Source organism: Manis pentadactyla, chromosome X (genome assembly GCF_030020395.1).
Source record: "Manis pentadactyla isolate mManPen7 chromosome X, mManPen7.hap1, whole genome shotgun sequence".
In the NCBI taxonomy this organism is placed as follows: Eukaryota; Metazoa; Chordata; class Mammalia; order Pholidota; family Manidae; genus Manis; species Manis pentadactyla.
The window spans coordinates 30,635,692-30,653,187 of NC_080038.1; the positions used below are offsets into that span (position 1 = coordinate 30,635,692).

At 38.4% G+C, this 17,496-nt stretch overlaps 1 protein-coding gene across 1 annotated transcript in view; it reads right to left on the reverse strand.

Moving 5' to 3' along the window:
• The window catches only part of LOC118917636 (cilia- and flagella-associated protein 47-like), a 113,139-nt gene that overhangs the window by 77,064 nt on the left and 18,579 nt on the right, over positions 1–17,496 (reverse strand). Inside the window, exons 4-8 of the mRNA XM_057496019.1 lie at positions 12,900–12,999; positions 11,431–11,555; positions 6,271–6,506; positions 5,813–5,943; positions 4,967–5,214 (exon numbers count right to left, since the gene is read on the reverse strand). Coding sequence (XP_057352002.1) covers positions 4,967–5,214; positions 5,813–5,943; positions 6,271–6,506; positions 11,431–11,555; positions 12,900–12,999 — 840 coding nt within the window. The remainder of the gene's footprint in view (positions 1–4,966; positions 5,215–5,812; positions 5,944–6,270; positions 6,507–11,430; positions 11,556–12,899; positions 13,000–17,496) is intronic.

Consider the following 17,496-nt stretch of genomic DNA (forward strand, 5'->3'; position numbering starts at 1 on the left):
ACAACCTTTACGGAATTAGCCTGAACAGTCACTAAGTAAAAAAAACAACACCAATGACAATAAATCCTGGCAGCTACCTGATTTCCATAGCTCCCAAATTATATCACTTAAAATGCCCCGTTTTCAACAAAAAATTAAGGGACACTCAAAGAAATAGAAAAGTATGGCAAATATACAGGCAAGATGCAGTAAAAAGAGACTGTGCCTGAGGAAACACAAATGTTGGACTTAACAGAGACGATAAGTTGATTATTATAAATATGTTCAAAGGCTAAAGGAAACCATGTCTAAGAATTAAAGGAAGACACCAAAATCAAAGGCAACAAAAGTAAACATAAATAACTGGGGCCACATCAAATTAAAATGCTTCTACAGAGAAAGGAAACCTCAACAAAATGAAAAGGCAACCTACAGAATGGGAAAAAATATTTGCAAATAATATATATGATAAGGAGCTAATACCCAAAATATATAAAGGACTCATACAACTCAAAGCAAAAAAAATAAAAATAAAAATCCAATTAAAAACTGGGCAGAGGACCTGAATGGACATTTCTCCAAAGAAGACATCAGATGGCCAACAGACACATGAAAAGATGCTCAACACAAGCAACCGTCAAGGAAAATACAAATCAAGACCAAAATGACATAACACCTCACACTTGTTAGAATGGCTATTATCAAAATGAAAAGAACAAGTGTTGGTGAGGATGTGGAGAAAAGGGAATCCTTGTGCACTACCGGTAAAAATGTTAATTGGTGCAGCCACTATGGAAAACAGTGTGAAAGTTCCTCAAAGAATTAAAAACAGAACTACCATATGATGCAGCAATTCCACTTCTGGGTATTTATTTGAAGAAAATGGAAAAACTAATTTGAAAAGATATCTGCACTCCAATGTTACTGCAGCACTATTTATAACAGCCAAGACATGGGAACAACCTAAGTACCCACCAATGGGTGAATGGATGAAGAAAATGTGATATATCACACACACACACACACACACACACACACACACACACACACACTAGAATATTATTCAGCCATTTAAAAAAAAGGAAATCTTGCCATCTGTGACAACAGATGTATCTTGAAGGCACTATGCTAAGTGAATAAGTCAGTCAGAGAGAGAAAGAGAAAAAGGCAAATACTGTGTGATTTCACTTATATGTAGAAACTGGAAAAACAAAAACAAGCTCATAGATACAGAGAACAGATTGGTGGTTGCCAAAGGTGACGGGTTGAGAGTGAGGTGAAATGTGAGAAAATGGTCAAAAGGTACATATTGCCAGTTAGAAAATAAGTTCTAGGAATATACCATACATCATGGTGACTACAGTTAATAATACTCTATCAGTCACACATCAGAAAGCTGCTATGAGAATAAATCTTAAAACTTCTCATTATAAGAAAAAAAATTTGTAACTATGTATGGTGATAGATGTTAACTAGACTTATTGCTATTATTTTGCAATATGCACAAATATTGAACCATTACATTGTACACCTGAAACAAGTATGTTACAGGCCATTACACCTCAATAAAAATGAAGTATGAAAAAATATCTTACAAAATAGAGAATAGCCATAAAATATAGAAACTGTTAAAAAGAACAAATAATGAGAAGGAAATGTGGGAAACTCACAATTATGTAAAAATTAAACAATATACTCACAAGTAATCAATAGGTCAAAGAAATCTCAGGGAAAATTAGAGACTACTTTGAGATAAGGAAAACCTAAACCACAACATATCACAATTTATGGAATGTAACAAAAGCAGTGTTTAGAGGTAACTTTACAGCTATAAGCACCTATATTAAAAAAAAAGAAAAATCAAAACCTTAACTTCCACCGTACAAAATAGAAAAAAGAGGAGTAAAATAAACCCAAAGTGAACATAAGGAAAGGACATTTCAAAGACATTTGTTGATTTTTCTCTATCATTTTTTATGTTTTTGATTCTCTATTTCATGTATTACTGCTTTTGTCTTTATTATTCCTTTGGAAAACAGTATGATCAGTTCCCAAAAAGTAAAACACGGAGTTATTATATAACTCAATAATTCCACTCCTAATTATACATTAAACAGTATTGAAGTCCGGTCCATATGAATTTTTGGATTTTTTTTCTATTTCTGTAAAGAATACCATTGGCATTTCTATAGGGATTACAATAATCCTGTAGATTACTTTTGGTAGTAGAGACATTTAAAAATATTAATTCTCCTAAATCTATGAACACAGTATTTCTTTGCATTTATCTGTCTTCTTTAATTTCCTTCATCAGTGTTTTATAATTTTCAATGCATATATTTCACCTCTTTAAATTTATTCTTAAGTATTTTATTCTTTCTGTTCCTATTTTGTAAAAGATCCTGAATAGCCAAAGCATTCTGAACAAGAGTAAAGCTAGAGGCATCATACTTTCTGACTTCAAACTATATTATAAACCTACAGTTATCAAAACAGTATGGTACTGATCTTTAAAAAGACATATAAACAAATAGAACAGAATAGAGAGCCCGGAAATCAATCCATGTGTTTATAGTCAACTGGTGGAAAAAAACAGCATACAATAAGGAAAGAATGATCTCTCTAACAAATGGTGTTAGAAAAATTGGATATCCACATCAGGAGAATAATGTAATACTATTTAGCCTTAAAAAAGAAGGGAATGTTGCCATTTGGAACAAATGGATGAACGTAGAAGATGTTATGCTTAGAGAAATAAACCAGACACAGAAAGATAAATACAGCATGATCTCACTAACATGGAATTAATTAGATTATGCAGAATCTAAAATAGTAAAACTCATAGAAGGAGAAAGAATGGTGGGTGCTGGGGGAGTGAAGGAGGGGAAAAGGGAGTTTGGTTAAAGACCACAAAGTGTCATTTATGCAAGATGAGTAAGTTCTGGAGATGCACAACATGATGACTGCAGTTAACAATACTACATTGAAATTTGCCAAGAGGGTAGATCTTAAAAGTGTTCTCACCATTAAAAAAATCATAATGATGTGAGGTGAAGAATATGTTAATTAGCTTGATTGTGGTGATTATTTTACAATGTGTATATATATATAAATCAAACATCGAGCTGTATACCTTAAATATATATAATTCCTATTTGTCAATTATACTTCAATAAAGCTGAGAAAAAGAAATGTCAAGGATAAAATTGGGGAAGTATGAGGCAAATATAAACTGTATATTGACTATCACAGCCCTTCAGGGCACTTTGTGTTAAAAGCTCTAATGTTTCCTTTTGTTTAATTACATACTTTGCTTCTATAGTAAAAAATAATACATACATACATAAGAAAACCTGTCCACACAAAAAAACTTGTAGTGTATGTGAATGTTTATAGCAGCATTATTCATAATAGCCAAAAGGTGGGAAGAACTTAAATGCCCATCAACTGATGAATGGATAAAGGTAGTATATTCACACAATGGAATACAATTTGCCATACAAAAGAATGAGCTATGGATACATATTCCAACACTGATGCACCCGAAAAATACACTAAATCAAAGAAACTAGACACAAAGTCCCCATGTGTATATGTGATGTCAAGAACAGGGAAACTTATAGACATAGAAAACAGATCAGTGGTTGCCAGGGGCTGGGGCGTGAGGAATGAAAAGAGCAAGGGACCGCTAATGGACATGGGGTTTCTTTTGGTGGTAATGAGAATGTTTTACAATCAGATAGTGTTGCCAGTTGCACAAGTCCGTGAATTTACTCAGTACCATTGAATTATACACTTTACATTTGTGAGTTTTAAGATTTCAATAAAGCTGGTATTAAAAAAAGAATAATCTTACCACACTTCTAAATAGTCAGAAGCTACTGACCCGCCTGTAGAACTCACAGTTCTCCAATGTCCCCTGCATTTCCTATGTTCACTTTTTATTAATTTGAAAGTTATTAGCACTAGAAAAATCCATAAGCATTCATGTTTCCGACTGTTTAGAGCAAAGCTCAACAAACTTTTCAGTAATTTGCCAGACAGTAAATATTTTAGGTTTTATGGGCCATATAACTGTGACAATCAATAAAGGGAAACCTCACGAAAATGAAGTCAGAAGGTGAGAAGCGGGAGCTCTCCTTCCTTACCCTGGACATGTAGTACAGAGCCCAACAGAAGAATCTTCAACAGGAAAGAACCGTCAGTTCCAGGCTCAACAGGGAAAGATGGGCATTGGCATCTCCTGTAAGAAATCTCCTATCTCAGCAACTCAGTCAATGAGTAACTGTCACCAACATCACCAGACTCTTGCTTTTCTCCAAGGGACTTCTGTTCAAAACAACTTCTCCCAACTTCTTCCTCCTCCATAAAATAAAATTCCTCTCCTTGTTACTTGGACTAGCCCACGGTCTTGCAATTCTCTGATATTCCCAAATAAACCCATTTTTGCTGGTAAAATAACTGCTTTATTTCTAAGGTCAACACAAATGTCTCATAAATATTCAACTCTGCTTCTGTAAGAAAGCAGCCATAGACAATAGGTGAACAAATAGGAGCAGCTATGTTCCAGTAACACTGTACTTAAAAGAACAGGGGGCAGGCCAGATGTGGCCTGTGAACTATAGTTAGCCAGCACTTCCTTTCCAGGGTCTGGGAAAGGGTTAACCGAGTAGAGAAAGAGAAGTTGGCCTGGTGCTCACAGGTATGCCTCGGAGTTCAACTTCTCTGCTCTATACCAGCAGTACAAGGCATAAGCCAGCTATGATTGACATCAGTTTCAAATTTGAAATTTCTACTCAACTTTAAAGGTCGTGTTCCTATGTTCCTGTAGTAGAAGACCTCTATACCTGGCTGGAAGTAAACACCCTATCCTCTGAGTTCCTGTATCACCTTGTTATAGGTCCCTTTTAACAGATTTTGTATTCATCTTAAACCATACCTGTTTGTATGTATCTTACATTTCCTTAGTAGGTTAAAAAATTCTTACCGGGCAGAGCCTCTTCCGCCGGCGCGCAGCCTGGCCACTCTGCTCCCCAGGCGAGTGGGGATCCCGCTCCTGTCCGAGCTGGAGCACGTTTACGGTCAGCACAGCTGCAGCCGCGAGGAGCTGAGCCATGCTGCCCGAGGCGCGCCCAGCTCGTTACTGCCTGGCGGTGCCCACGCGGAGCCCAAACCTTGCAAGGAGGTGGTGGGGCTGCGGCAGCCTGATGCGTCCCTGCTCTGCCAGCTGTGGGGCTTGTACGAGCCAATCCAGGAGTATAAGCACCTGTGCCATGCTGAGACTTTAGCTTGTGCCAAGACCTGACATACTCCCAGCATTCAGATGGCTCCTATCCACCTGAACCTGGCCTATCTAATAACAAGCCTCCAGTGCTGGCCTACCAGCCCTCTCTGTGCCCCAGATGCACAAGGCCTGTGATCAGAGGCTGCAGGACACCTTCCACATCAGCCTCTGAAGAGCTCAGTACACAGTGTGTGTGTTGGGGGTTGGGAGTAGGGTTGCACCCACGCATAATAAGGCTCAGAAATTCACCCCTCAGCAAGTACTCCGACTGTAGTGGCTGCTTTCCCCATGCCCATCTCACCTCACAGGAGGGCAAGGCCTAGGTGCTTCCGAAGCAAAATTGCCAACCCCTCTCTCCATTCTCGGGTTAGCTGGCACTGGACCAGCACCTGGACTACTTCTGGCCATGGCACTAGACCTCCACTTCACCCACTTTATGTGCACCCCAGCTTGGCCAACCTTCACTGCGGCAGTGAGGCCCACAGCATCTTGCATTCCCCTTGCATCTCTGAGATTGGGGTGAGTGGCTGGCTCCCACCTTCTTTTCACCTTTTGCTGCTATCGGCAGCTGCTGGCTCACGAGTATTCCACCGCTGGCTCCTGGGTTCCACTGCCCTAGAAGGCTCCAGGACCCAGCCATTCCTGCAAGCAGTCACAGCAAGGAGGGCCAGGGCTTCATGCTGAATATTTAAATTTAGGGGTCTGGCCTCCTTGACATGCAAATAAATATTCTCTCAACCAAAAAAAATTCCTTAGAAGCAGTAAGTGTATCACACTTCTTTTCATTTCCTACAGTGTCAGATGCTTTTCCCGGCACATGAAAGGCCCTTAACAAATAATTATGGATACTGTACAAGTGCCAATACAAAGACATTCATAACTAGGCCACAGAAGAGATACAGTTTATAAACACTGGCAGAACAAATGTAGTTTTCAGTCCTCTGCATGGCATTTTAGTAAATCTTAAAATACTTGAAGCATGTGAAAACATGGATTAATCATCTTACCTGGATACATCCTTTATCAATCTTGCCCCTTTGAGGATCAATTTTAAAATGTGCAGTTTTTTTAAACTGGTACATCACAGGGTTTGATTTGGACAGATTTTGCATAAAACACAGACACTCTGAATGTCCACCCATGAAACATGGTGCAAAATTAAGGACCTTTCCTGGACCAAAATGTAGTAAGACACGAAGTGCCGAGCCTGTCATTGCTACTTCCACGTTCTGAAATCGATCACCTGTAAAAGCAATAATAGCTTTTTAACATAAAAAGTGTTTTGGGAATTCAGAATATATTTGCTTGGTCCAAAGATTGTCATCTGAAAAGATCTGAAGGAACGTGGGTTAGCGCATTCAGTCTTTCAGTCAACAAAATCATTGAGCGCCTTCTCTGGGCAAGCTACTCTCCTAGGCCTTGGAGATACAGCAGAGAATAAAAGGGACAATGTTCCTGCTCTCATGGACTTTACATTCTAGTGAGGTAACCATAACAAAGAAATAAACACGGAAATATATAGCATTTCAGAGACAACATGGGGAATGTTAACACAGGGTAAAGGGAAGCAGAATTTGCTACCTAAGAACACATCTCTTTGGCATAAGGTTTATTTTAGGTTGATTACTTTTTAAGAAACAGCAGTTGCAGGGAAAGCTCTGAAAACCTAATAGAAATAACCCTTTTGCAACAGACTTTTGGTAAAGTCTGTTTCCCTATAAAATGTAAAAGTTTACATTAATAAGGGAAATCTCAATTTGTAAATGTGTCTCTCTCTGTACCAGCAGAAACTCTTTTTCAAAGGAGAAGGCATGGACTCAAATCTGCATAACAACCATTCTGTGATTACTGTGCTTTTCCTGGTCACCTCCTATAACTGGCTTCCCACCCCCAACATCATCTTTTGTCTTTATCGGGACATGGTACTTAAGGTGGTGGCTATAGCCATTTCAGGGAGTTACTCAGTTTTTCTGGGTCTCTCCCATGGATACAAGTGTGGGTAAAATTGTAATATTTCCAGGATACCTTGCCTGGCTTTAGTGCACCTGCATATCAACAGGTATTCCTAAGGGGTGGAGAGCAACAGTTCATCTCCATATCAGTGGGTAATTACCTGGGCAACCAAGGGCTTATCTGCACCTGAAAGGTTCGGGGTAGGTTTCGCTTGCTTCTGCTGGAGCAGGAAAGAGATGCCTTCCAACCACAGTTTGAAAGCAATAAACGGGTTTTAAACTTTATGTCTCCCTTTGACTGATCTCAGTTTTAGATGTATTTTCCCCTGGGATTTCATTTACCAAGAGTTACAACAGGAAGTATTTATGTTACTAAAGTTCTGTTCGCTTTTACCCTGTTGATCTTTTGTTACAGGGGGGTTCCTGGCGTAGAAGAACCTAGAAGGGTTGAGGGAAAACTATTTTTCCTTCCCTACAAGAGTAAGAGCACATCTTGGGGCTGCTGTTTTACATGGGTAAGTCCAAAAAGGCCTTTCTGATAGGGAAACACTTAAGCAAACAATATAAAGGGACTTAGAAAGAAAATCATGTGAAACTCCAGGAAAAATGCACGCCAGACAAGTAGAACAGCAAGTACAAAGACTTTAAGGCAGGAATTTTCTTGGCTTTGTTAGGTAGAAAAACATGAGCAGCAGGGTAAGGGAAAGATAAAATTGAAGGATAAAACTGCCCAAACTCCACCCAGGTAGGGGTCCCCTGTGAAGACAGTAAAGGCTTTGCACAGAGATAACTTCATGCCTATGGGGACCAGGACAAACAGGTCCCAACCAGGTCCCAACACAGGCACAAACGAACAAAACTAAGAACTGCCCAAACCACACCTCATCATAATCTCATTAAAATAAAATTGTGGTTTTGCTCCCACCAACCCCCATGGGTTTTTCTGTGTGCATTCTGGGAAAGGACATGTGCACCAAGAGGAATTCATGTACAAGTAGAGCTGTCAATCAAATGACCTCACCCTGTTCATCAGAGGAAGTGCCTGCCAGCTAGGTGGTGGTAAATAGACCCTCCCCTAAAAGTTCAGTGCCTTTGTCGGCCTAGACTCTGGCCTGCTACTCCCTTGGTTGGAGTGTATTCAAATAAAACTTTTCCTCTGCTTCACTACTGTGTCTCTCTGCCTTTCAATTCTTTGTTGTGGTGGGGACAAGAACTGAGGAGAACAAAATCAACCTGCAGCAGTTTGTTCCAAAACCCCTAAGGAAACAAATACAGCTGGGTAACAGTACTAGAAGTGAGGCAGAGGAGGGCATGAGGCAAGCATCGTGATTATTTTTTCCTGCCTATGATGAAAAATGCCAAGGTATAGTTAGTATAGTAAGAACAGGAGGCACTCCATCTTAAACATTCCATTTTTAAACCAGGGAGTTAGGAGGAAAGATTCCTAACATATTTTATGGTGATTGGCCAACAACTGACCCTATCTGAAGGCAGGGAAAGCAGTTCTAAATGACATGTTTTCACGGCTTGAAGATGACGATTATCTTGGAGAAGAACTGGACCAGTAAATTCCTGTGCTAAGTTTATCTTACAGAACATCGAGACCACTGACCATAGACAGTGACAAAATGTCTCTCCCAGAAGATGGACATCATAAGAACACATACCAGCCTACACTTTCCTCACTCCTTATTCTTGAAATCCATAAAAAACCCAAATCCTATATCTTTAATGGCACCTCTCCTCTGAGGCTGCCCACACCTCTCTTTCTCCTATGTGTACTTTGCTTTAAATAAAACCTTGCTTCTCAGTTTATTGTGTTTTGTGTCTGAGTTCTTTCAAGCCTGTCAGGAGGTTACTAGGAGACACCTTTCCCAGTGGTAAGTGTGTTTGTTACTTTGCTATTTCATTTAATTTTCTAGTCTTAAGCACAAGTCTTCTCTCTCTCTCTCTCTCTCCCCCCGTTTTACTTTAGACAGGTAGGGAAGGGCTACTGAGATCTCTGATTTGGGCTTGCAAGGTTCCCTTCACTTGGGTGACCCAGATGGGACTTCAGCTGTAGAATCATGCTCTTTAGCAGCCTACCCCAAAAATCTCCTTTCTTCGTTTTGGGAAGTTCTCAGAACATGATCTCACTCCATCCAGTGCTCCATGGCTTCCCCAAATTCTGCGGTGGTAGAGACTTATTTATCATGCCATGCATATTCAAGTAGACACTGGACACCAGGTGAACCTGGCTTTAGGAGCTGGCAAGGGATCTGCCCTCTGCCAAGCAAGAGTTTAATGAAGTTCCTTTTCCTCCTCTGTTCTCCCTTGCTCTCTACTACCCGCATAGCTGCACAAATAAAGGAGCTACTTTTCCTGGCACTGTGCAACTCTGACATTCACTACTACTTTCACCTTAATGAATTCATTCCTTACCTACACTCAGCCGACCTGTTCACAAATTCTTTCCTGAACAGAGTCAAGAACCCTCCCTCATCCTGTGTGAGGTTTCACCTAGCAGGCAGGAGACACCTCCACAGGTGGGGCTGCCTGGCAACAGAAGAATGGTGAGAAAAGGTCAGATTTAAGATATCTTTTTGAGGATAGAGTTAACAACAGTTGCTGATGGATTGGATATAGAATAGGAAACTGAAGACATGATAAATGATGATGCTAAGGATTTTGGCCAGAGGAACTAAAGTGATTGAATTGCTATTTTGTGAGAAAGGAAAGACACAGGAAGGACAGGTTGTGGGGAACCCAGGAGGGTGTTTTTGGATATGTTAGGTTTGTGATGCCTAGTATACATCCATGTAGAAATATCTACTAGGTCACTTAATGTATTTACAAGCTTAGAGTAAAGATAGAAGAAATATTGGAGTTTGAGGTGAGAAGAGCAGGTGTGTGATGCTAATCCCATATTGCGAGACTATGAATGAACAGAGGAGGCCGCAGGAATGTCAGACCCCTTACAGGAGCCACTTGAGGTTAGTGATTACAAATTAAGAAATGAAACCTCACAGCATGGTTTGTGTGCTTTTCTCCAGCACAATTAGCTTCCCCAGTACAGACCCAGAGTAGGCTGAGGTGAATTTAATCAGATTAGATATTTTCTACTGTGGGAGATGTTTTCTAAGTACACATGGAAAAAGGTGATTAAATAATGGACAATGGAACATAAACTGGGCAATACCATCAATATGAAGTTTTGGAGATAATATAAGAAAGTAGGAACTATGAATTGTAGGCTCCATTTGGGTGAAAGAACAGTTTTACAGAGAAAGAAAGCAATGTAACTAGAATCCAAAAGAAGGTTTATATTTCTTTATTAATGCTCTTACTAGCCAATCCTAGATTCTCAATTACTTTTAAGGCAAACCTAGCACCTGCATCTCGAGACACCCAAAACTAGATTACTTGCAAACCTCAAACAAATGTTCTGTCTATGATTGGCAGGCAGAGCTCAAATCATACCATGACATATCAGTGACAGAGCAATTGATTTCTGTCCTAGAAACACAGTTCAACCCTGCTCAGTGATATCATTCATACTGACATGCAGATCTGGATTCTAACTTGCCATGGCTCATCTTTCTGGATTTGATCACTAACCTGCGTATATCTTCATTTCCTCTTTGATCTGTCTTACTAAGCTGAACTGCAAGTCTTGTTCCATCTATCCTCGCGGCAGCCCATCCAATATTACCTGAGACTGTAAAAAGTGCAATGCAACTTGACATGTGGTCTGTAAAGCATATGCACTTCTCAATATCCTAGAACAGGACATTGCACCCTATTTATTCTATGTCTTGGTCTTTGGCTCTTGCTGTACATTGATTTGAGAGCTGAAGGTCCTGCAGAGATGGAATGGTCATTTGTTCCCATATCAATCTCTAAGAGAAAACCTAGGCTTACATAGGAAAATAAGCCAGGTTGTTTTTACCTTTGGTTCATTCCTTAAACTCTAGATCATCATGTTTACCTAATGTCATTTTAAAATAATTAAGTCATCTAAATTCTAACTTGGAAGATTATTATATAATAGGTTCTGAAGTTAACTTCTTTCTTAACATGCCACAAAAGAAATTTTAAGGTCTCTTGAAGGTAGCATTTTCATTCTATTTAATAATTATATATTTTTATTAAATTGCCTTTACAAATATTGATGACCAAACTTTTCAATAATTTAATCTTCTATACATTTGATGATAATGTTCACTTTGCACTTACTTTTGATGTTTTTATTATCATCTCTCAAAAATCCATCTTTACTTCCTACAGACTCAGATCTCAAAAAGACAGCATAGTCCTGCCTGTGTGAAGGATCATTATCCTTTTTACAATCAGCAATTAGCCTGCAAAAAATTACAACCAGTTATCAGTGATTTTTAAAGCAAAGATGACACACGTTAGTAGCTCTCAAAAGGGATTACCAACCCAATCCTTAATCTATGCAAACAGATTAAAGTTCAGGAATAAAAATATAACTATGATCCATTTCCAAAATTACTACACACATACATAGACTTGCCAAAAGAAGGCCACAGAATGTAAAGATCCAAAAGACGAATTCATGACAACATTTGCAAGACAAGAGTAATGTAAATATACTAAGTCATCAAGGTCCCACTCCAATGGCACTTTCTAAGTAAAGGATATTCCTTCTAGGCAGAGTTCATTGCTACTTAAGGACTCTGTTCAATTCTTTACAAGGGCCCTTCTTACCCCGCATATAGCTGCAAATCTCTGTTACCTATCTGTCTCCCTCCCATGGACTAATAAGCATGTATAGCACTAGCCACATTCTTGTTAGAGGAGAACAAGTAATTTGGAGAACAATATTTTATAATAGCCAAATCTTGTCAAGAGGCAAAATAGAAAGATGGAAAGAAAGAGAAGTAAGAAAAAACACACAGATGGGTTACATCACAGGCCTGTGCATTGGCTCTTTACTTGCCTTACCTAGAGGTCAGTTTTTTTAGCAGCAGATACTCAGATATATACACAAAAGGCTGATATGAAGTGTTAGAAAGGAATGCAAATAGCATGTTGAGCACACATTTAACCAAGACTTCAAATCATACTCACACCTATGAGTTTTTGCTAGACTCTCAAAATTAGCAGGCTGCCATGAAAAAGAATATTTTAAATGTTAACAATTGTGTATTAAACAGAATCTTGTACACTGACCAGAGAAATTTCCTGCATGGAGGTATGATTGATAAGGCAAATAAAGATGGTACAAATAGAAAAATTACTTGATTCATTACCCTCCTTATGTTAAAACACAACTCAGTCTTCAACAGACAACCGGTATCACCAAGGGACCTAGCTGCCGTGGAGAAAAGTGCATTAAACACTGCCTTCTCACACACAAGGGTAAACATACCTACAACTGGACTGGCTATTGCCACACACTGCAACCGCTCAAATGTAGCTGAAATTGCTACTATATATTTAAAATGGCATTTCTGAATATACTTTCAAATTAAATAACCAAACCAATTACACAGAACTGTGAAAACATACATTGGCAAAAATCCTAAAAGTCTGAATTCCAGCAAGCAAGTGTTGTTGATCCCAGGAGCTGCTATTGGTTTAATATTCATGCTACTCAGTCAGCAAGCATTTTGCCAGGACAGGAGCATGGCATTCTCTTTGAAGGCCCCTAAAACATACTGCATGCCACTGGCCATCACCTGACTGTTTCTGAAGGAACAACAAGGTCTTCGTTGCAGATGGGTTTGGAGCCACAATCCAAAACAACCCAAACCTTCCACCTCCCCATTTCCACAAGGTCTAGAGATTTTTTAAATTTATCATGAAGTATTTAGAACCATATTTTTAAATATTGGAAATAATATTAACAATGTTAGAAATATCTAGAGCCATAATAAGAAAAATCTGATTTGTGCCTTCTGACAAGTTTTACTATTAAAATAAGTCAGATGAATGTATGATTCATATACTTTACACTAATAAGTAACATCATAACGGAATTAATTTTTGCTTACTTTGGGCTGAAACAAAATGTAATTACAGTCTTTTGATAAGGTAGTAACCTCCATTCATTAGGAACACAGGACATAAAAGTGGTAATATCTGTGTTCTTTATCTTGTTTAAGTAGGTGAGATTATGTAAAGCAATATCCATTCTTTGTTGAATATTTGTACCCTGCAAGACAAAATCAGAAATAAAAGAAAATCAGAAAAAGAAAATAAAAAATTTTAAGAGGAGGTCATAAGACAATTACTGAAACTTCAGAGTCTAGAAAATAGAGAACATGTTATGTTTTTAAAATAACATACATAAATTGATCAAAGCACATCAAAAAATTTAAAGAAATGTTGCAAAATTGATGGGGACAGAAATCCCCACAACTAGCTGCTGATCTAGAAGAAGCACTTATCTGGTTTACTTTAGGTATATATTATTATCAATGTTAGCTTAATTTACTGAATTTTTTTTGAGGTTACCCTTGAAAATACGTGAAATGAAATCATATCTATCCAAGCATTAAAATACACTTACAATATAAGTATCTATACTTAAACAGCTTATGGGTTATTAGTAAATTCAGAACAATATGTTTCAAAATACTATGTCTGATCTTCCCGTGTTGCACTGTTTACTTACCAATTCTTCTCCAACTGCATCATCCTGCTTTATGGCCACCCAATGTATCGCTTCTGGACTTTTATTGTATAGAAGTCCGTGTTCAATTTTTGATGTTCCAAAGAAAATAGAACCAAAGCGTATGCATTCCAACTTTTTGTCCCAACTCATATTTAACAATTCAATAATCTCTTCAACCACACAAGCTTTGATATTCAGTAGTATTTCTGGACAACCTTGCAAAACTTACTCTACAAGATAATGAATTAAATATGTATACTTTAATTAGAACTCTATATATTGTTCTCCCAAATATTTGGATAAAGATAAATTTTAAAAAATCACAGCCTAGTAACAATTCAAAGGCCTAAGCCATTCCTTTCACATACATGCCAGAGACTGTCATGTCCTTCTGCCTGTCTGAATCTGCAGAGTAGAAAGGCACTTATGCAACCTAATACACTGTCCTTGGGAAACAACAAAGTTGAAAAATAATTGCATGAATTGACCCCAAAAAGAGTATTAACATGTCCATATCATCAATTATTTCATAAATACTAGTTAGATGGGATGATTTACATGGTCACATCTAGTTCTAGAATTCCACGTTAATTTCAACACTTCATGCTTCATCTGCAACTTATCCACTGAAGACTCTCAAGAAAATATATCTAGACCAAAATTTTTTCTCAGATTCAAAATAAGTAAATATAATAGACTTCATAGGGTTCTGCAAAGCAAATCAATTCCAACATTTTAAATCTGAACTCAAGATCTTCTCCCACAGACCCATCCCTCCTCTTACCTTACCTTTCTATAACCAGTCACTATATCCAGTCAAATCTATCTTCATAATGTATCTTTAACACACTTATTCCATACTCTCAATTTCTACGTTAGCTGAGGCCTTTATCATTTTTCTTCTGCTTTACTATTATAGTTTCTAGTCAGGCTACTCACTCCACATCTATACTCCCTGATTTGTTTTGCACACTGCTATCAGCATGACCTTTCTAAAATGCTAACTAATCAAGACACTCTCATTTTAAAGCCTTCTTGATATTCTACAGCCTTCACAATAAAACCCAAGCTACTACCGGGACTCAGAACTGTTTCCCAAATATTTTTGTGGCTGTGACCTTCAGTAACAAATATATTTTATGTTGCAATGTAGGAAACACACACACACACGCAAAACAAGTTTTATAAAACAACATTTGTCCTTACTATGTAAGAAGCATTCTGATATGCTCTATTTCATTGTTCTAATAACTGGTGGTGACCCATTATAATGACTGCACATCCCATGAATGAACTGAGATATAGAGCATTAAAATACACTGTCATATGATGTTCTTTACTGGACCTGCCCCATTCTGTTCTTCTGGTCTCATCTTGTATCCCTCCTCACCTCCATCTCTGCCTCTAAACTGCCTCAGATTTCTGTGTGTAACACTGTGTATTCACCTCTAGGATTTCAAGTCGTCTACTTGGTCTGCCTGAACTCACTCCTCTAAACCCTCCCATCACCAACATCCACCTTCCCTACACACACACACACACACACACACACACACACACACACACACACACACACACACACTCAGCCGAAATCACATCACTGCTCTTTGGCTAATTTCTTGTCACCAATAAGTATTTGGGTTAACTCTCACCTCTTTAGTGGAGCCTTTTCCTGGCCCACTCTGTCACTCCTACATCCAGACTAGGAGCTCCTTCTTATATGTACCCTCCCATGTGCCATTCTCTGATTCTTCCCATTTATGAAACCCTAAGTGCTTGGCAAATAGTAGCAACTCAGAGAATGAATGTTGACTGAAAGAACAAAGAAGCTTACATTCAAAGACAGCAGGTGTATCTGAAGAGTGAAATATGAAAGTATTAAGAACGATATTAGAATTAAGAACCACTTTGTATATACTCACTTTGCCACTTCATTTACGATTCTGGGCTGGTCTGTACAGAAATCCACTTTAATAATCACTGATGACTTCGGCTCCACAATACCCTTAGTTGGATAAATGAATGGCAATAGGTAATTGGCCCTCATATTCTGCTTTAAACATACCTAAGGGGAACAAGAGCAGATAGTTTACATCTGCATCCCTACAATGTGACATTCAAACTGTTAGTAAGGAATAGACACACATTACAGAGTACGTGGTCTACTGTGGACCAAAAATCACAGCTTTGATTTAATCCAGTCTTTGGGATCACCCAACAAATGTGAGCCTGGTGTTGCACTCAATCCTCATCAACAGATAAAATATATTAACTGCTTACCGTGTTCAGAATTATGCTAAGAGTTTTGCATATGTTACCCTGTTTAATCCTCGTGATGATCCTATGATATAGGTTTAATCATTATCTCCATTTTATAAATAGAATAATACTTTTAATATTATAATAGAAACTTAGAGAGGTTGATTTATTTGTCCAAAGACATATAACTACTGTGGTAGATTAGACTGTTGACCCCAATTTTTCTCCCTTCTCTGCATCCTTGCCATTACACTATCATAGACGAAGTATGTTTTCCAAACCCCAGCTTTGGCTTGATCATGTGATTTGCTTTGACCAATAGCACATGGGCAGAGGTGACAATATACCAGCTCCAACCCCAGTTGTCTTCTTGCACTTCTACCACAGAAAGGTTTCTCTTGAGCAGCTGCTGTGGCTTTGGTGTGCACCCCAGAATGGAGCAGAGCTAGCTGGCTGACTCAGAGACCCGCAATGAGTAACACAACAGCCCCAGCTGCCTCAGTTTGAAGCAGAGCTACCCAGCTGAACTCGGCTTAGATCAGTCAAGTTCCAGCTATTCTGCATACATATGCACAATTAAAAATCATTGCCTTTGTAAGATACAGAATTGTGGGGCTGGTTTGTTACACAGTAATAGTGAACTACTACTGCTAATAACTAGCTAATAGACCTGGACTTTTCACTTGGGTGTTTCTGACCACAGGGCACACACTCACAGCCACTGCCACTTCTCTGTAAATGAATTAATGCACTTCACACAGTGAAACAGCTAAAGGAATGGGCTTCTACAATCAAACAGCTCACAACAAGGAGGGTACAGAAATTCCTTATTCTGAAGGCAGAAATGGTACATAATTTATGGTAATGTTTGGTGCCTGTATTAGAACATGCAAACCTTGAGATCAAATACTACCCCTTTTTCATCTCTGTGGTTCTGGCACCCCATACAGGGCCTAGCACCAGGCAATGCTCAAAATATGTCCAAAAAATGGAAGAAGCCAGTCACAGGTTTAAGCTGCCAACATAAACAGCTTTGCAAATTCCCAACTCAACAGTTTTAAATCACATTTGGTGACATTTTCCAAAATACTCAAGTAACTCGGGAGAATAAAATATTAGCATAATAAAAGTACTGAAAATATAAAAAGACAATAACACTTTTTTTAAAGTACAGAGAGGATCTGATGGAAAAAGCAAACTCACAGTAACAAAATCTGTTAAAACAATCATTTTTAGAGACGTGCTAATGATGTACTGTTAAGGTTTTTTCTGTCATAAAAAAACAAAAATCTGTAAAATTATATCCATTCAAATAAATTTTACTGAGTCAGTTCTGCAGAAAAAAGAAAACTATATGAGTTCAGTTAAGGCTGACTCAGTGAAATGGTTGTTACATTGTA